Source organism: Callospermophilus lateralis, chromosome 5 (assembly GCF_048772815.1).
Source record: "Callospermophilus lateralis isolate mCalLat2 chromosome 5, mCalLat2.hap1, whole genome shotgun sequence".
In the NCBI taxonomy this organism is placed as follows: Eukaryota; Metazoa; Chordata; class Mammalia; order Rodentia; family Sciuridae; genus Callospermophilus; species Callospermophilus lateralis.
Window position 1 is genome coordinate 46897588 of NC_135309.1, and position 15952 is coordinate 46913539.

General features: G+C 33.0%; 1 protein-coding gene across 2 annotated transcripts in view; it reads left to right on the forward strand.

Annotated features, from left to right (window-relative positions):
• Positions 1-943: 943 nt before the first annotated feature.
• The window catches only part of Ythdc2 (YTH N6-methyladenosine RNA binding protein C2), a 77662-nt gene continuing 62653 nt past the window's right edge, over positions 944-15952 (forward strand). For both annotated transcript variants that reach the window (XM_076856652.1, XM_076856653.1), the window contains exons 1-7: positions 944-1311; positions 2461-2551; positions 6906-7102; positions 8254-8453; positions 13261-13427; positions 14317-14419; positions 15232-15388. In XM_076856652.1, coding sequence (XP_076712767.1) covers positions 1101-1311; positions 2461-2551; positions 6906-7102; positions 8254-8453; positions 13261-13427; positions 14317-14419; positions 15232-15388 — 1126 coding nt within the window. In that variant the 5' untranslated portion in view covers positions 944-1100. The remainder of the gene's footprint in view (positions 1312-2460; positions 2552-6905; positions 7103-8253; positions 8454-13260; positions 13428-14316; positions 14420-15231; positions 15389-15952) is intronic.

The window sequence follows — 15952 nt, forward strand, 5'->3', positions numbered from 1 at the left end:
AAAGGGGGGGGGGGAAGAGAAGTGCATCTGAACAGGATACACTATCATGATGGTGAGAGCAGCCGCAAAGTGTCTTGAGGTCATGGTACAAATTTAAGGTTTGTTCTAATTGTAGTGCAGAACAATTCAAAGTCTTTATATTGGGGTGTGATGCTATTTGCCTTATATTTTAAAAAAGATTACTCTGGTTGCTGTCTGGAGGATAATCAGAGGAAGATCAGAGTGGCAAGGATTAAATTTATGTTAGTGGGATTGCAAATCAGTGTAAATTCTCATAACCTTCCCTCACTACCCCCAGACTAAAGGGTCCTACCTCCATATTCCATCATACCCAAAATATGAAATCAATAAATAGTTATAGTATATCTAACTATGACTTAATCATTAACTTGATTTTTTGTCTGTCACCCCATTTAAGGTTGTGAAATAAAATATAGACTCTCAGTTAAATACGAATTTCGGATAACGGATAATTTTTTTCCACTATGTGTTTCCAAATATTGCATAGGAAAGATGGATACGAAAACATTATTCTTTGTTCATGTGAAATTCAAATCACTCTATTCTCTTTATTTTTATTTGCTTCATCTGGCAGCCTCTCCCCCTAGAATATAAACCCCACGAGGGCGGGAATCTTTGTCTATTTCCTAATGCACATCGAGAGTGTAGCATACTGCTGGGCAGGAGAAAGCTGTTCTGAAGGAAGGAGCGAACGATTAAGCCAACTAATAAGTAATTGAGTAAAAGGATGAACAAGAACACCTCCGCGGGTGGCGAGAGGAAACCTCTGCATCACCTGGGTGGGAGTTTCGGTCTGCACAGCTGCCGCCTAGCGGGACCGCTGACGTGCTGAGGTCACGGGCTGCGGCGGGCCTGGTGACGTCATCACGCTCGCGCACTCGGCCGCTCCGGGGCTTTAGTGGCGCCGGCGCTTTTTGGCTTGTTGTGGTGAATGCTAGCTTTCCGGCGACTCTGACCCAAGAGCGGCTGCCGGCTGACCTCGGGCTCCCGCAGTTGCCCCTGAGGCCCACATTCCCTGTCGTTGGCTGTCAGCAGCAGGCCTGGCCGCTCCCGCGCGGGGAGAACATCTCCTCAGGGCCATGTCCAGGCCGAGCAGCGTCTCCCCGCGGCCGCCGGCTCCGGGCGGTGGCGGCGGCGGCGGTGGGACTGGAGGCGGAGGGGGAGGCCCCGCTCCGTGTGGCCCTGGGGGCGGCGGCCGGGCCAAGGGCCTGAAGGACATTCGTATCGACGAGGAGGTGAAGATCGCAGTCAATATCGCTCTGGAGCGCTTCCGATACGGGGACCAGAGAGGTGCGGTTCCAGACAGGGACCCCGCGGGCCGACGGCCCTTCGCCCCCGGCCCGCAAACTGGATCCCCTGAGTGATGTGGCTGCCCCAGAACAGGAGGGGAGACCGGGGCCGCCCACCTGGAAGCCCTCCGAGGCTCAGCCCGGGTTGGAGCGCGGTGGTGCCCCTACGGTGGGAAGTGAAGAACCGCAAGCTGCGGTGCGGGTCAGCTGGGTTACTGACCAGCACTTGCCTGACATCAGAAGGCGGGAAGGTCAAGTTGCTCCCAAGCGGGAAGTTTTTCTTTTTCCAGGACTTTGAGCAGTCTTGGGCAGCTAGGGCAGCGGTTTTTGGGTATTGGTAAGCCTCTACACTTACGTTATTTAAAAGCAGGCTTAGCCTTAACTAGTTAACATTTAAGCTACAAAAGAAGGAAGTCAAACAGATAAGTAAATGCACTTGCAAAATGTTTAAATCTTAGTAACATCATGCTAAACACTTAGACAAATTAAACTTCTCTTGGCCTACGAAGCTATTCCACACCTTAGAAGACTCTGTCTTGGGTCCTATAATTCAGGACCAGCAGCTCACCTGTGGTGTCTGTACAGCATCACTGAATGCTCCCTCCGTTTTGCTGACTTAAATAGAAGACTTTTTAGTTTCAGTCCAAACTGGGTGACCTGGAAGAGTAATTTTGAACTTCTATTAAAACAGACGTAAAGTATCAGCACTATGTAACAATAAATCTCATCCAGAATAATGGAATATAAATTCGGTATAGTTTTGAAAGCAAAGACAGTGGAGTTTCATGTTGAGAACTAATGCTTGCATATTCTCATTGTTGAAGGAAATAAACATTTTGTTAATAAAGCAAGTAAGGACTAAGTAAAAATACTAAATTATGTTCATCAGTCATTATATCAGCTCAAGATTCCAGCAGTCTTTGGTAAGCATCAGAGTCCTTTATCATATTTAGGTTCATTACATGGTTCAAAAAAATTAATATCAGAATTCTGGTAAGCATTCAGTGGTTATTGAATTAATACTTACTTTTCACAAAATATAATTTGACTATATGCTTATGTGTTTTTTGTAATTTGCATTTTTATATATTACTTGAAAGAAAATTGTCCATCCACAAATGGTACTACTTTTTTTTTTTTTTTAATGTAGAAATGGAATTTCCTTCTTCACTGACCAGTACTGAAAGAGCCTTTATTCATCGGTTGAGTCAATCTCTTGGTTTAGTTTCTAAAAGTAAAGGGTAAGCTGATAGTTTTTCTTATTTTAAAACAGATTATTTATCAAAAAAAGGGATAAATATGTCATAGTACTTAACCACTGAAACACATCCCGCCCCTTTTATTTTATTGTTTTAATTTTTAAAAAATTTAAAATAAATTTTTTTTAATTGTAGGTGGACACAGTACTTTTATTTTATTTATTTATTTTTATGTGGTGCTGAGGATTGAACCTAGTGCCCCATGCATGCTATGCAAGTGCTCTGCCACTGAGGTACAACCCCACCCCAAGTTGCATAGGGTCTCACTAATTGCCAAGGCTGGTCTTGAGCTGGTGATCCTCCTGCTTCAGCCTCTGGAGTCTCTGAGATTACAAACCTGTGAAGTTGTGATCTACCTGCCTCTGCCTTCTGAGTAGCTGGATTACAGGTGTATGCCCTGCTTAGTTAATTCATTTGATGTTCATTGTGAGTTTATAGCAATGTTCTGGGTGCTCCAAGAAGTTAGGTCAAAAATAATGTGTGGGAGGTCTCATTTTCCAGATACTTATAGTCCAATAAGGCCATACTAAGAACAAATTTACTACAAACTGTGGATATAGCATGAAAGCAGCTGTATTCATTTTAGTGGCAAAGTTATTTGGTTGGTTATTAAACTATTAAGTCTCTAACTAGTCATAAAAAAGTCCATATTAATATATTAAAGTTTAATATGTTAAACTTTAATAAATTTGTAATTCTGTATTACATACAGTATTGGGGTAAAAATGATTTAGATCTTTTATCTCCCTGCTTAAGGGAAGTATAAATATAGGGTCTAAGAAATTAAGTATTTATATTTAGTAGGCATCTAATGAATGTCTTTTTTTTTTTAGAGGCATTAACTCCTTGATGGCTGTCATCTTTTTTTTTTTAGATGTTGATGGACATTTATTCATTTATTTATATGCAGTGCTGAGAATTGAACCCAGTGCCTCACACATGCTAAGCAAGCACTCTATCACTGAGCCACAATCCCAGGCCTGGCTGTCATCTTTTTAAGTAGTCATTTCTTTGGCTTGTTAGATAATTTTCTTTCTTTCTTTTTTTTTCTTTTTTTTTTTTGTGCTGAGCATCAAACCCAGGGTAGTATATGTGAAATAATCTACCACTGAGCTATACCCCCAGCCTCTTTTAGATGATCTTTTAAATTGTTTTCAGATTTGGAAAGTGGAGAATATTAAGGCATATGGCTGTTTATGTTAAATGCTTAATAACATGTTTAGTAAATTGATAAATGGATTAATAAAAAAATTGTATCAAATTTGATTGTTTATAGCATCATTTTTCTTTTTTTGGTGGTGCTGATGGGATACTAGGGATTGAACCCAGGGCCTTGTATATGCTGTTTGTGCTCTACCATTGAGCTAAGTTCTTAACTCCCATCATTTTTCTTCCAAAGGAAGAAGCCATTGAAATGCCACAACTTCACCATAGCATGCATTGGTTATTTTTACACTTTGAAATTACAGATAAGAAATTCTTATCTATAATATTATTACATTAGTTTTAGTTAATTTTTATTTTTAATTGACTAATAATTTTATATATTTATAGAATACATTGTGATGTTTTGATACATGTATACATTGTAGAAATCAGGGTAATTTAGCATATATATCACCTTAAATATTTATCATTTCTTGGTGGTGAGAATTGTGTGTGTGTGTGAGAACTTTAAAAAATTCTCTCATAGCTATTTTGAAATGTGCCTTATTGTTAACTATAGTCATTATACTGTGAAGTAGAACACCAGAACTTATTCTTCTTATTTAACTATAACTTTGGACCTGTTGACCAAAGTCTCCCCTTTTGCCATCCCCATTGAGCATTTGCTTTTATGCTTAAAAACTGCATGTGGGGGTTGCATTTTGTTATTTAAAAAATTCTAGCTGGGCATGGTGGTGTACTTCCGTAATCCCAGAGGCGTGGAAGGCTGAGGCAGGAGGATTGCAAGTTCAAAGCCAGCCTCAGCAACTTAGTTAGGCCCTAAGCAACTTAGTGAGACCCTTTCTCACAGTAAAAAAATAAGAAATAAAAAAAGGGCTAGAGGATGTGGCTCAGTAAGTTAAGTGCCCTTGGGCTCAATCCCTGGCACAAAATTCTTGTGAAGTTATTTATGTAGCATTATTTTCTGTGGCTAGTTTCTAGTTAATTTTTCTTTAGAAAGGGGATTTTTATGTTTTTCATCAAAACATAGTATCAATAGCCTTGGAATGAATACCTGATAAAATTTTAGTGTTTCAGTTAATGTAGCAGTACGTAATCTGTACTATACTGAATATTTCATTCAATGATGAGGTGAATATTTTACCAAAAATTTCATTGATCCTTTTGTGATACTGTCACTGTGATGCTGAATGTGGTAGGAACAAGCACTAATAGCCACAGGTGGACTCTTTTATTAAACATAGAAACTGTCAACTTTATGCTATGTTTCTGCCCTACCATCTGTGCTAAATCTGAATTCAGTACATTTTAAATGGTAATGGCTATGTCATTGTACCTGCTTAATGTGAATTGTTTCTATAAATAAAAGCTGTTAGGCAACCTGTATTAGGAAGGTTTCATTTTGACTATTAATTTGATTGTAGGATTGTTGAAGAAGGAGAGTATATTTTACTCAACATTGTAATTCTAGTTTCTACCACAGTGCCTGGCCTAAAGTAGGTGCTCAATTAATATATGATGATAGAAACCATATATTTAGTATTTAGTAAGGAATTGTCAGAAATTTAAAATTGTTGTAAAATAAAAGCCTCATTTAGAAGCCTTATATAGGTAAAACTGTATAGGTCAGTTTTCTAGTTTAATATCGTTTTTATAATGAAGATATTGATTACAAAATTTAAATCTAATTAGAATCATAAAAATTATCAAAGTAAGTAATAGTTGTTGTATTTATGACTCTGTTGCTTTTTTCTATAATATGCTGGTGATGTTAATAAATGGTAAAGCATTTTGTAAAATATTTTGGGTAACTTTTTTTTTAAATTTAGGAAATCAGCCAGATGTGGTGGCACATCCACCTTTAATCTCAGCAACTTGGGAGGTTGAGGTAGAAGAATGGGAAGTTCAGGGCCAACCTCAGCAATTTAGTGAGATCCCATCTCAAAATTAAAAAAAAAAAAAAAAAAAAAGGAGTTGGGATGTAGCTCAATGGTAAAATGCCCCTGGGTTCAATCCCCATTCCCCCCCCCCAAAAAAAAAGGAAGTAAAAATTTTCTCTGATAATTATATAATAACTTTCATTTATGTTAGAGACCATGCTGAAGGTGGAACGTAGTAAAACCTCCTGACATGATTACTTTTACACTATGGAAATTACAGATATTTTTATCTGTAACTATTATGTTTACTTTTAGTGAAATGTACTCGACAGTATATCATTTTAATCACATAATATTCTTTTGAAATAGATATTATAATCTTAGACTTGAGCCATTAAATAATTTTCTTATGGCGCCACAGCCAGTAAGTGATAGAACTGGGATTCAATCCCATATCTTGTGAGCCTTCAGGGCCTGAGCTCTCAGTACAATTAGTGCCAGATAATAGCCTTGTGTTATTAAATCATTCAAAACACTTGAGGATTTCCTATGTGTATAGCATTTAACCTAGTGTTTTTGGAGCTACAGAAGTATAAAAGACATGGTCAGTTCTGTACTAGATATAAAGAAACAAATGAATTTCCAGGAAATAACTTGAATAGTTATAGATCATCATTACCTTTTAATTAAAGAGCCTGAAGCTTTGAAAAATTTTTTCTATTAAGAAAAAATGTATCTGAAATAGTTACCAGAAATGCTGTTTTATGAATTTTTGGTTCAGCCACTAAAACTGGCACTTTTAACAGGTTTTCATGGGAGTGTGACATTACCAACATACTGTGGAACCATTCAATGGGACACATTAATCTGAACAGTCAACCATAGCTTCTTCATTGTCACTTTCAGGTTCTTTTGTTTAGAACCCCACCCCAACCCCACCCCGCTCTATATGCTTCACAGCATGTATTAACTGGTGATGTTTAAGTCTACCATAAAGTCTGCTGAAGACAAAATTTCAACACTTCTGGATAAGTAAGCCTCCCCCCACCTTTTTTTTTTTTTTTCTGATTTCAAATTAAATTTGCCACATTTTGAAATTTTAATTGAAAATAGTCTTGTGGCCATTTTAGCCCTAAATTTTTCTTTATTGCATTTTGGGAGGATGTTTAGCATTTTATCCCAAAAGTGTTTTGATTTTTTAAAAATGTTTTGCTTGAGAAAAGTAGGCATCATGATATGTGAACTAGTTGACTGTATGTAGTTAACAAATGATTTTTATTAATGTTCAGAAAGGGAGCAAATAGATACCTAACTGTGAAGAAGAAAGATGGATCAGAAACAGCTCATGCAATGATGACCTGTAATTTGACTCATAATACAAAGCATGCTATTAGGAGCCTAATTCAGAGATTTCCTGTCACCAATAAAGAGCGAACTGAACTTCTGCCTAAAACAGAAAGAGGAAATGTGTTTGCAGTTGAAGCTGGTATGTATTTTCTGGTGAGCTTCCTTGTTTACCCTGTTATTTGTTGACTATTCTTTTTCCATTTAGATTTATTTTTAAAAACTTATAAGAAATAAGTTTTCTCAGTTTGAATAGTTTGTTAGAAATGATTAAGAGTTGTGAAAATTTGGCAACAAAATGCAGTTTTAAGGCTTGTCATGGAGTTGAACCAAGTTTTTTTTTTTTTTTTTTAAGCATTATAGTAATAGCTAACATTTACTGAGCATATATTGTGTGCTAGGCAGTATACTAACCCATTATAAAAGGCCTCATGGCAACCTTTGCCCTATGAAGAGTTAAATGATTTGTTTAAAGTCATTCAACCAGCCAGCAAACTAAACAGGGATATATATACTGCCTTGATGCATTAATGAATAAAATTTTGAAATGGGGCTTTAGTATCTGTTAATGGATTGGTAGACTCTTTATTTCATTAAGTTGTTCCACTGTAGAAAAATTATTATTTTGGTTAGAAAATGAAGTTGTTAATTTTACTATTTGGAAAAATAACTCCCAAAGTGAGACATTTATTTTATTACCTATAGTGACAGATTTGCATAATTATTGCTGTATTTTGGAGCAGGTCTGCAGCAAATATATGGTCTTCAATATCAAATAACTTGTTTTAAATATAGGCAGACAAAATTTATTTGGAGCTATATGGAGAATATAAAACATCTTTTTTATTCCTTATGTTAAATGTGGATATTGCTAAAAGGCTCAATTAGGAAATTTGTGAAGCATTCCAACCTTGTATTTACACATGTAATCCTGTTTCTCACTTAATCATACATGTATAAATTTATAATATATAGGTTATTTTTTCTTTTTCTGTAATATGTTTTCATATTGTATGTCACAATTCTTATAAATATAATGCACATTCTTTCCTACTATAAAATTTTAATTTTCTGTGATACTACTGATGGAAACTTATGGTAAACCTGAAAATAATTTAGATTATCAAAATTGTGTTTTTAATGATTATTAAAGAATCAATTTTTATTCATCTATGTTGGTACTGAAATTTGTAGTATATTCTATAGTAAGTATAGGAGAAAAGCATGAAGCATTGAACACTTCTTTTTCAATGTTGATTATAATTTTTTTGTTTTTCCATTCATTTTCAAAAGAAAACCGGGAAATGAGTAAAACAAGTGGGCGACTCAACAATGGCATACCTCAAGTTCCAGTGAAAAGAGGAGAATCTGAATTTGACTCATTCAGGCAGTCTTTGCCAGTGTTTGAGAAACAAGAAGAAATTGTAAAAATAATTAAGGAAAATAAAGTAGTTTTGATTGTAGGAGAAACTGGGTCTGGAAAGACCACACAGGTTTGTTTCTCTATCCCATATTGTAGTTTTATATCAAGTTTATTCTACTTGTGTTTATAAACAGAAAAATAGAATTATGGTTATTATACTAGTGGTTATTTCAGAAATACTACTGGGAGTACATTTTGAGAATTTATAGAAAGGAAATATTATAAATTATTTATTTTATAACTATAGAGTAGTTTATCTTAAATGTAAAATAATACCAATGCAGATTGTTATTATGGAAGAAACATGGGCTCAGATCTGGAGTTCAGATTTCAGTTCCTCACTTATTTGATGTGAAGTTTTAGGCTAGTTTTATAATCTCTGTGAGGTAGAGTCTTCACTTATAAAATGAGACTAACTGCTACTTTTTTAAGGGTAAGATTTAGAGAGGCTATCTCTATAAAGCACTTGGCATACATGGCGTTTTGTACATAGCAGCTAAAGTAAAATCAATAAAAAATTAATATAGTTTTTATTTATATGTGGTGCTGAGGATCAAAACCATTCCCTCACACGTGCTAGGCAAGCACTCTACCACTGAGTTATAACCCCAGCCCAACATTTCTTATAGTTATATTGGTTGGCTTAATAAGTAGTCAGTTTGTAAGGAATAAAGGTTTATTTAGTTAATGGAACCTGGGAAGTCCAAGAACATGGCACTGGTCACTGGTGATGGTTTTCAGAATCATAACGTGGTACAGGGCATCCCTTGGCTAAACAAAGCATATATGCTAACTTGGATTTCTGGTCTTATAAAGTTGGTAATGCTGTCATGGCAGCCCTACCTGCTTTACCTCATCTGATCCTCATCAGAAAAGACCTCACCTCTAAACACCATTAATATAAGAATTTGGATATTAAGTTTTGAACTCACAAACTTTTGGGAGACACATTCAAACCATAACAGAGAAGTTGACTATATCTAAAAACTTTTTCAGTTATTTATTTGTAGGACTTAGTCATTTGAACCTTAAAATGAGCTAAATAATTCATTTTTGTCTGAAGACAAAATATGTTTTTTCTTCAGGATAAGTCCTTGTATGCCTTAGTGAAATTCCATAGAGTCACTTTGAAGAATCTCTTTGAATGTCTGATTGATTTGTAATTCCCCTTATTCATATTTGTTTTATAAAACTCAAACATTATGGAAAATATTACAGAGAAAGTGAAAAACAGAATTATAATTTTCCCGTCACACTCACTACCTGCTGTGAGAAACTTTGGATACGTTTCAGTTTTTCTTTGGGGAAAGAAGTGGGGGATAATGTATGTTTTGTTTTTTATCTCTCTTAGCACTGATTTATTTTATATTAAAAAACCCCAAAGGTCTCTTTATAAGCATTGATATGTGATGATGTTTTTTAAAAACAAACATGGGATAATGGCATGTTACTTTTTTCATCTCAGAAACTGGAGGTTTTCCATGTTACTATCTAGAGATATACTTCATTTTAAAAACACCTACATATAGTATTCCCGAATATTTTTATAATGATAAAAAACAATGATTAAAAAAATGTTTATGGTGTGCTGAGTTTTTACAAGAGCTGTCTTAGTTCAGCCTTTCAATAACTTCAAAGTATGTAGATTTATTTAATTATCTTTTTAGAGATAAGGAATAAAAGCTAGAATTTATGGATATTAAGCTGCCATGGTTAATATAACTAGGAAATAGAGCAGGAATTTTGGTATTATGTGTTGTATTTACTTTCTTATGTTGTATCCTAATGTTTCTTTGCTTATTTGTGGAAGCTTCAATGAGATAAATTCCTAGAATTGCAAATACCAGATTAAGAATACCGTATTAAAAATTTTAATAGTTAGATTAACTAGTTATTGTGTAATAACTCTGAAGAGAATTAGCATTAAAACAGTATTGACAGTATTGAAAGTTTTGAATTTATTTTTAGAACACTTTATATATTAAGGATATATGCCTATTGTCTGTTAAACATGTTAATTTCTCAGAATTTTAAATTTGATTTTAGTTTTACTTATGGTATCTTTGCTTATGTTATATAATATGTATGAAAAGATATTATATTTCCCTTATAGTTGAAGAAATAAAAATCAATGTTTATCATATTGGCAATCTAAAATTTTTATTTAATAAAATCTGTCAATCTTTGACTTTGAACCATGCTAAAGGAGGAATTTTCTTACCATCAAATTAAAAAACATTTCCTATAAATATTTTATGCTCATATTGTCATTTGAAAAATTCACTAGGAATTTATTGTATCATATCAGGTAGAAATTTTTTTGTCAATGTCTACATGTTCAAATATAACCTTTGTCTAATAACCTCTTCCCCTATAAAATATAGTTTTTGATCAAATATTAAGTTTCTGTGTACTTGGGTCTATTTCTGGAATTTTTGTTATATATCTCTAATTTCATTATCTATTCCTGCACCAAGAGTCTGCTTTTTTATTTTTTGTAGTTTACAGTATATAGCAAAACACTTCTCTTCATTATCTTCTACTTTTTTGAGTGGTTTCTATAGAATTTGCAATATACATTTACAACTAATCCAAGTTCAGTTTCAAATAATACCACTTCACAGTGTGAATAACTTAAATAGCAAATTAGTTCTAATTCCTTTGTACTGTCAATTGTATTGTCACTGTCACTCATTTCACTTGTATATAAGCATACACATATATACATATAAACACAAGATTAAACATATGTATATACATATATATATAAACATACATAATCAAATACATTTTTGTTGCTATTATTTTCCATTAGGTCAATAATGAAAAATTATAGTTATTATAAGGGGAAATTATAATTATTTTACCTTCACTTTTCATTCTTTGCTGTTCTTCCTTTCTTTATGAAGATCTGAGTGTCTGCCCTATATTATTTTCTATATCTTTAAAGAACTTAAAAAAATACATTTCTTTCAAGGCATGTTTACTGGCAACAAATTCTCTCAATTTTTGTTCACCTAACAAACTCATTATTACTTCTTTTGAAGGAAATTTTGTAACATAGAATTCTAGGTTGGTTGACTGTTTTCTCTCAACATTTAATTTTAGTCTGCTCTTTTCTTGCTTGCATGGTGTCTATTGAGAAGTCAGATGTAATTCTTATTTTTGCCTCTTTGTAGGTAAAGTATTTTTTTCCAGTTTTCTTTCAGAAGTTTTTCTTTTATCTTGAATTTCTGTAGTTTGAAAATGATATATTTATCTTTTCTTTAAAAATATTTTTGACAGTTCTTTTACATTTATGCTTCTAGATGAATAAGTAAAGTTCATCCTAGAGGCTAATAAGGTTTATATGAAAAGATCTTTCCTACTCATACTTGAAGAATAAAAACCAAAATATATTTATCATTGGCAGAAATTTTAAAAATTGGTGATATTCTGTATTTGCATATTGGAAAATAGCCTTTTTGCTTTGTTGGTAGGAGTATCAATTGTTTTGGAGAACAATTTGATAGTTTTTCTATTGAGGTTATGAATGTACACACTTTGAAATCTTTATTTCCAGTAATTTATAATACATAAATCTACGTAAGTATATGAGAATAGATTTCACTGCAGCATTGTTTTTAATAGCAAGCTATAAAACCATTAACAGGTTAAAAAACTGAAAATTACTTAATGTGTAGTCATATTTGTTAAATTATAGCACATCTATAAGATGGAATGTGTAGCTGTTAAAATGCATTAGGTATATCTGATAGGTGAAAAGAAAATGCAAATTTAAACATTAAATACAGTAATCACTTTTAATAAAAATGTTTGTATACATAAACATCCTGAATTTTGTGAATTATTTTTCTTGAAATAGTTCATGAGAAACTATAAGTAGTTTATAGAGAGCATTATGGCTATGGCTGGGTAAGACTTTTCATTTCAAATCTTTATGACCTGCTTGAATTTTATTCTTAGAAAAGTCTTTGCAGCCCTGGGATTATAGGCTATTTGTCTTCTTTATGCTTTTCACTATTTAAAAAAGCACAGTGGAATTTAGATTATTATTTCACTGATTCTTAGAATGATTTGGGGGACAGCTAAAGTTTTTACAATAGTGATTATTCCCATCTACGAATATAATGTATTTCTTTACATATTCGGGTCTTTTATTTTTCAACAGCATTATGTTGTCTTCATATAATCCTTAAATATTTTTGATAAATTTAATTTAAAATATTTTAATTTTAATATCTAACAAGAACAAGATCTTGCCAGGCATGGTGGCCCACACCAGTTATCCCAGCAGCCCAGGAGGCTGAGGCAGGAGGATCGCGAGTTCAAAGTTAGCCTCGGCAAAAAACAAGGTGCTAAGCAACTCAGTGAGACTCTGTCTCTGTGTCAAGAGCTTTGCAATGTTTTGAACAACCAATAAAAGAGTATACTTCAATCCCCCCCCCAAAAAAATTAAATACAAAAGAGGGCTGGGGATATTACTCAGTGGTCGAGTGCCCCTGAATTAAAACAGAAACAAAAACAAGAATAAGATCTTTTAAATTATATTTTCTTTTTTTTTAAAGTTTTCAATGGATACAATACTTTTTATTTTGTTTATTTTTTTTTATTTAGCTTTTTTTTTCTTTTATTATGTGGTGCTTGGGATCAAATCCAGTGCCTCACACATGCTAGGCTAGCACTCTACCACTGAGCCACATTCCCAGCCCAAATTATATTTTTAATTATTACCAGTTACATGAAAATTGTTGATTTTATGATTATTTTATTTGAACATGTTATTGAACTTTTAGTTCTATTGGTGTTTCAGTTGGTTTATTTGGATTTTCAGGGTATGCAAAATATATATCAGTATTTTAAAATTTTCATTTCAGATTCCTCAGTTCCTTTTAGATGATTGCTTTAAAAATGGTATCCCCTGCCGTATATTTTGTACTCAACCAAGACGATTAGCAGCTATTGCTGTGGCAGAAAGAGTTGCTGCAGAAAGAAGGGAAAGGATTGGTCAAACAATTGGTTATCAGATCCGATTAGAAAGCAGGTAAAGACAGTTCTTGTATCTTCTTTAATGTTTAGAAAAGACTAAATGTATGTATTTCACTAAAAATAGAGAATGTGTTTGTTGAAAAGTTTATACTAGGATATCGAAGTCATGCCTAAACTTAGTGAGGTTTTGAATAGTTTTTTAAAAAAAAGAGTTTATGGATTACAGATACAAATCTCATTTCATAGATTCATAATCTAGTGCCAAGTTTTTTCACCTCTCTGAACCTCAATTTTCTCTATAAAAAAAGGCTAATAAAGGCCTGTAAATCACAGCTTTGATGTAAAGTTTATAGTAAGCTCTCATTGAATGTTAATGACTCTGTTTTAATGTCATTAGTATTGGTTGAGTATTCCTTATTCTAAATACTTGGGAGCAGAAGTATATCAGATTTTGGAGGTTTCTGAACTTTGGAGTATTTGTAAACTGTACTGGTTGAATATCCTTAGCCCATATGCTCTGAAATCCAAAACTTTTGAGCACTTTGAATTTTGGATTTTTGAATTAAGGATGCTCAACCTCCAGTAGAGCTAATAATACTTTCTTTACAAAGAAGTACCATTTCTTTGTTTTCAGTAGAGATTAAAAAGGTTGATTTCATTTGTGATGCAGTTTTTTCTCCAAGCAAAAAGTTTTTTTAAGTTTTTTTTTTAAACTTGTTTAACAAGGTACTTAGTTAATAGAAAACTGTTAGTAATAATACATTTGTGAGCTTCTTAGACATAAAATATGTATTTCTTATAACTTTGCTAATAAGCTGTACTTACCAGTATACTATTATTTTAGCAATACTGAGTAAAGTACATATAAGGTCATTATTTAACATAACTGTTTTAATTACATACAAGATTTGTAATTATGTACTTTATTTTAATTTCGTAAAAAGGGTTTCTCCAAAGACACTTCTGACATTTTGCACTAATGGAGTATTGCTTCGTACACTGATGGCAGGCGATAGTACATTGTCAACTGTGACACATGTTATTGTGGTAAGAATATTGCTGAATTTGGGATATATAACTCAGGTTGCTTAATACTTAAGTACATAATTACATTTATAGAACAGGGTAAAATGAAAGCTAATTTTTTGTTTTGAAAAGACTATTTCAATCAAGTTACTTTGTGTCTATAATTATTAGAAGTAAATACTTGGTAGTAAGTATTTTGTACTATCAGATCTTATGAGGTAAAATAGGACATTTTAAAAATGTAAAAATTTTCATATGTAAAAATAATGCAAGTAATTAGAATTCTTCAGAAATTGTGAAAGTTTTATCTGTATACTTAGTTATCTGATCCCTCTTTAATATCATTTATTTCCCAGTTGTAAGTGTATATTTTATAGTCATTTAATTTCATGGTTAAGCTATTAAGTTAATTAGCCACCGATGGAATAAGATGAGATACCTTCTTATTAAAGAATTCTAACCTTAACCAGTTTGTGTTATAAAAATATTAGATTAAGTTTTTAATCTATAAGCTTTTAATAAGAGCTCTTGGAAACTTATGAAAACCAAAGAATGCACCTGTGACTGATGTTAACAGAAACATAGCTAATTTGAATTCATTATAGTTTTTATAGTCATATTCTGTGCGATAAAAGGCAGTACTTTTTATTATCCACAGTAAGTTGTTAATGTCCAATTATTTCTGAATTGTCCATAACCCAGAAGTTCCACTAATAATGATTGGCCTTGTCCACGTTTAATTTGAATTAATGTTCCTGTAGTGCCAATATTTTAAAGATTTAGTCCTCCATAATCTTTTAATTGTTCCATTGTTTTATTTCTGTTTATTGCAGGATGAAGTGCATGAAAGGGATCGATTTAGTGATTTTTTACTTACAAAGTTAAGAGATTTGTTGCAAAAGCATCCAACTTTGAAACTAATTCTTTCTAGTGCTGCCTTGGATGTAAATCTTTTTATAAGATATTTTGGAAGTTGTCCAGTTATTTATAGTAAGTTAAATTATAAACTTTATCTATAATTTTTATGAAAGAACAGTTTGTGGTATGATTGTATATATTTTTCTAACAGAAATTGGAAAATGCTTAGAAGTAGAGGGTATCCATTTCTGTTTCCTCTGATATAGATATCATAGTTCTCTGTTTCATACTTCTCTTTTTCCTTCTAAAGCTGTTTGGTGTTGTGTAGTAAATCCAATTCGGTACTCTTAAAAAGAAATATGTGGGGCTGAAGTTGTGGCTCAGTGGTAGAGTACTCACCTAGCCCATGTGAGGCATTAGGTTCGATCCTCAGCACCACATAAAAATTAAATGAAGATATTGTGTCTACCTACAACGTAAAAAAATAAACAAAAGAAGTATGCCTTGTTTTGATCCTGTGTTTCCCTTTAAATTCTGACCTACAGCTTCTTCCCTTTATTGTTAGATTCCTTTGTAAACTAGTCTGTGCTCCCATGTGTACTCCTCGTTCATTTCTTAATATTGTGACATTTAACTTTTGCTCTTGTTTTTTAATAAGAACTGATTTTTTCCCAATTTTTTTTAATATTTATTTTT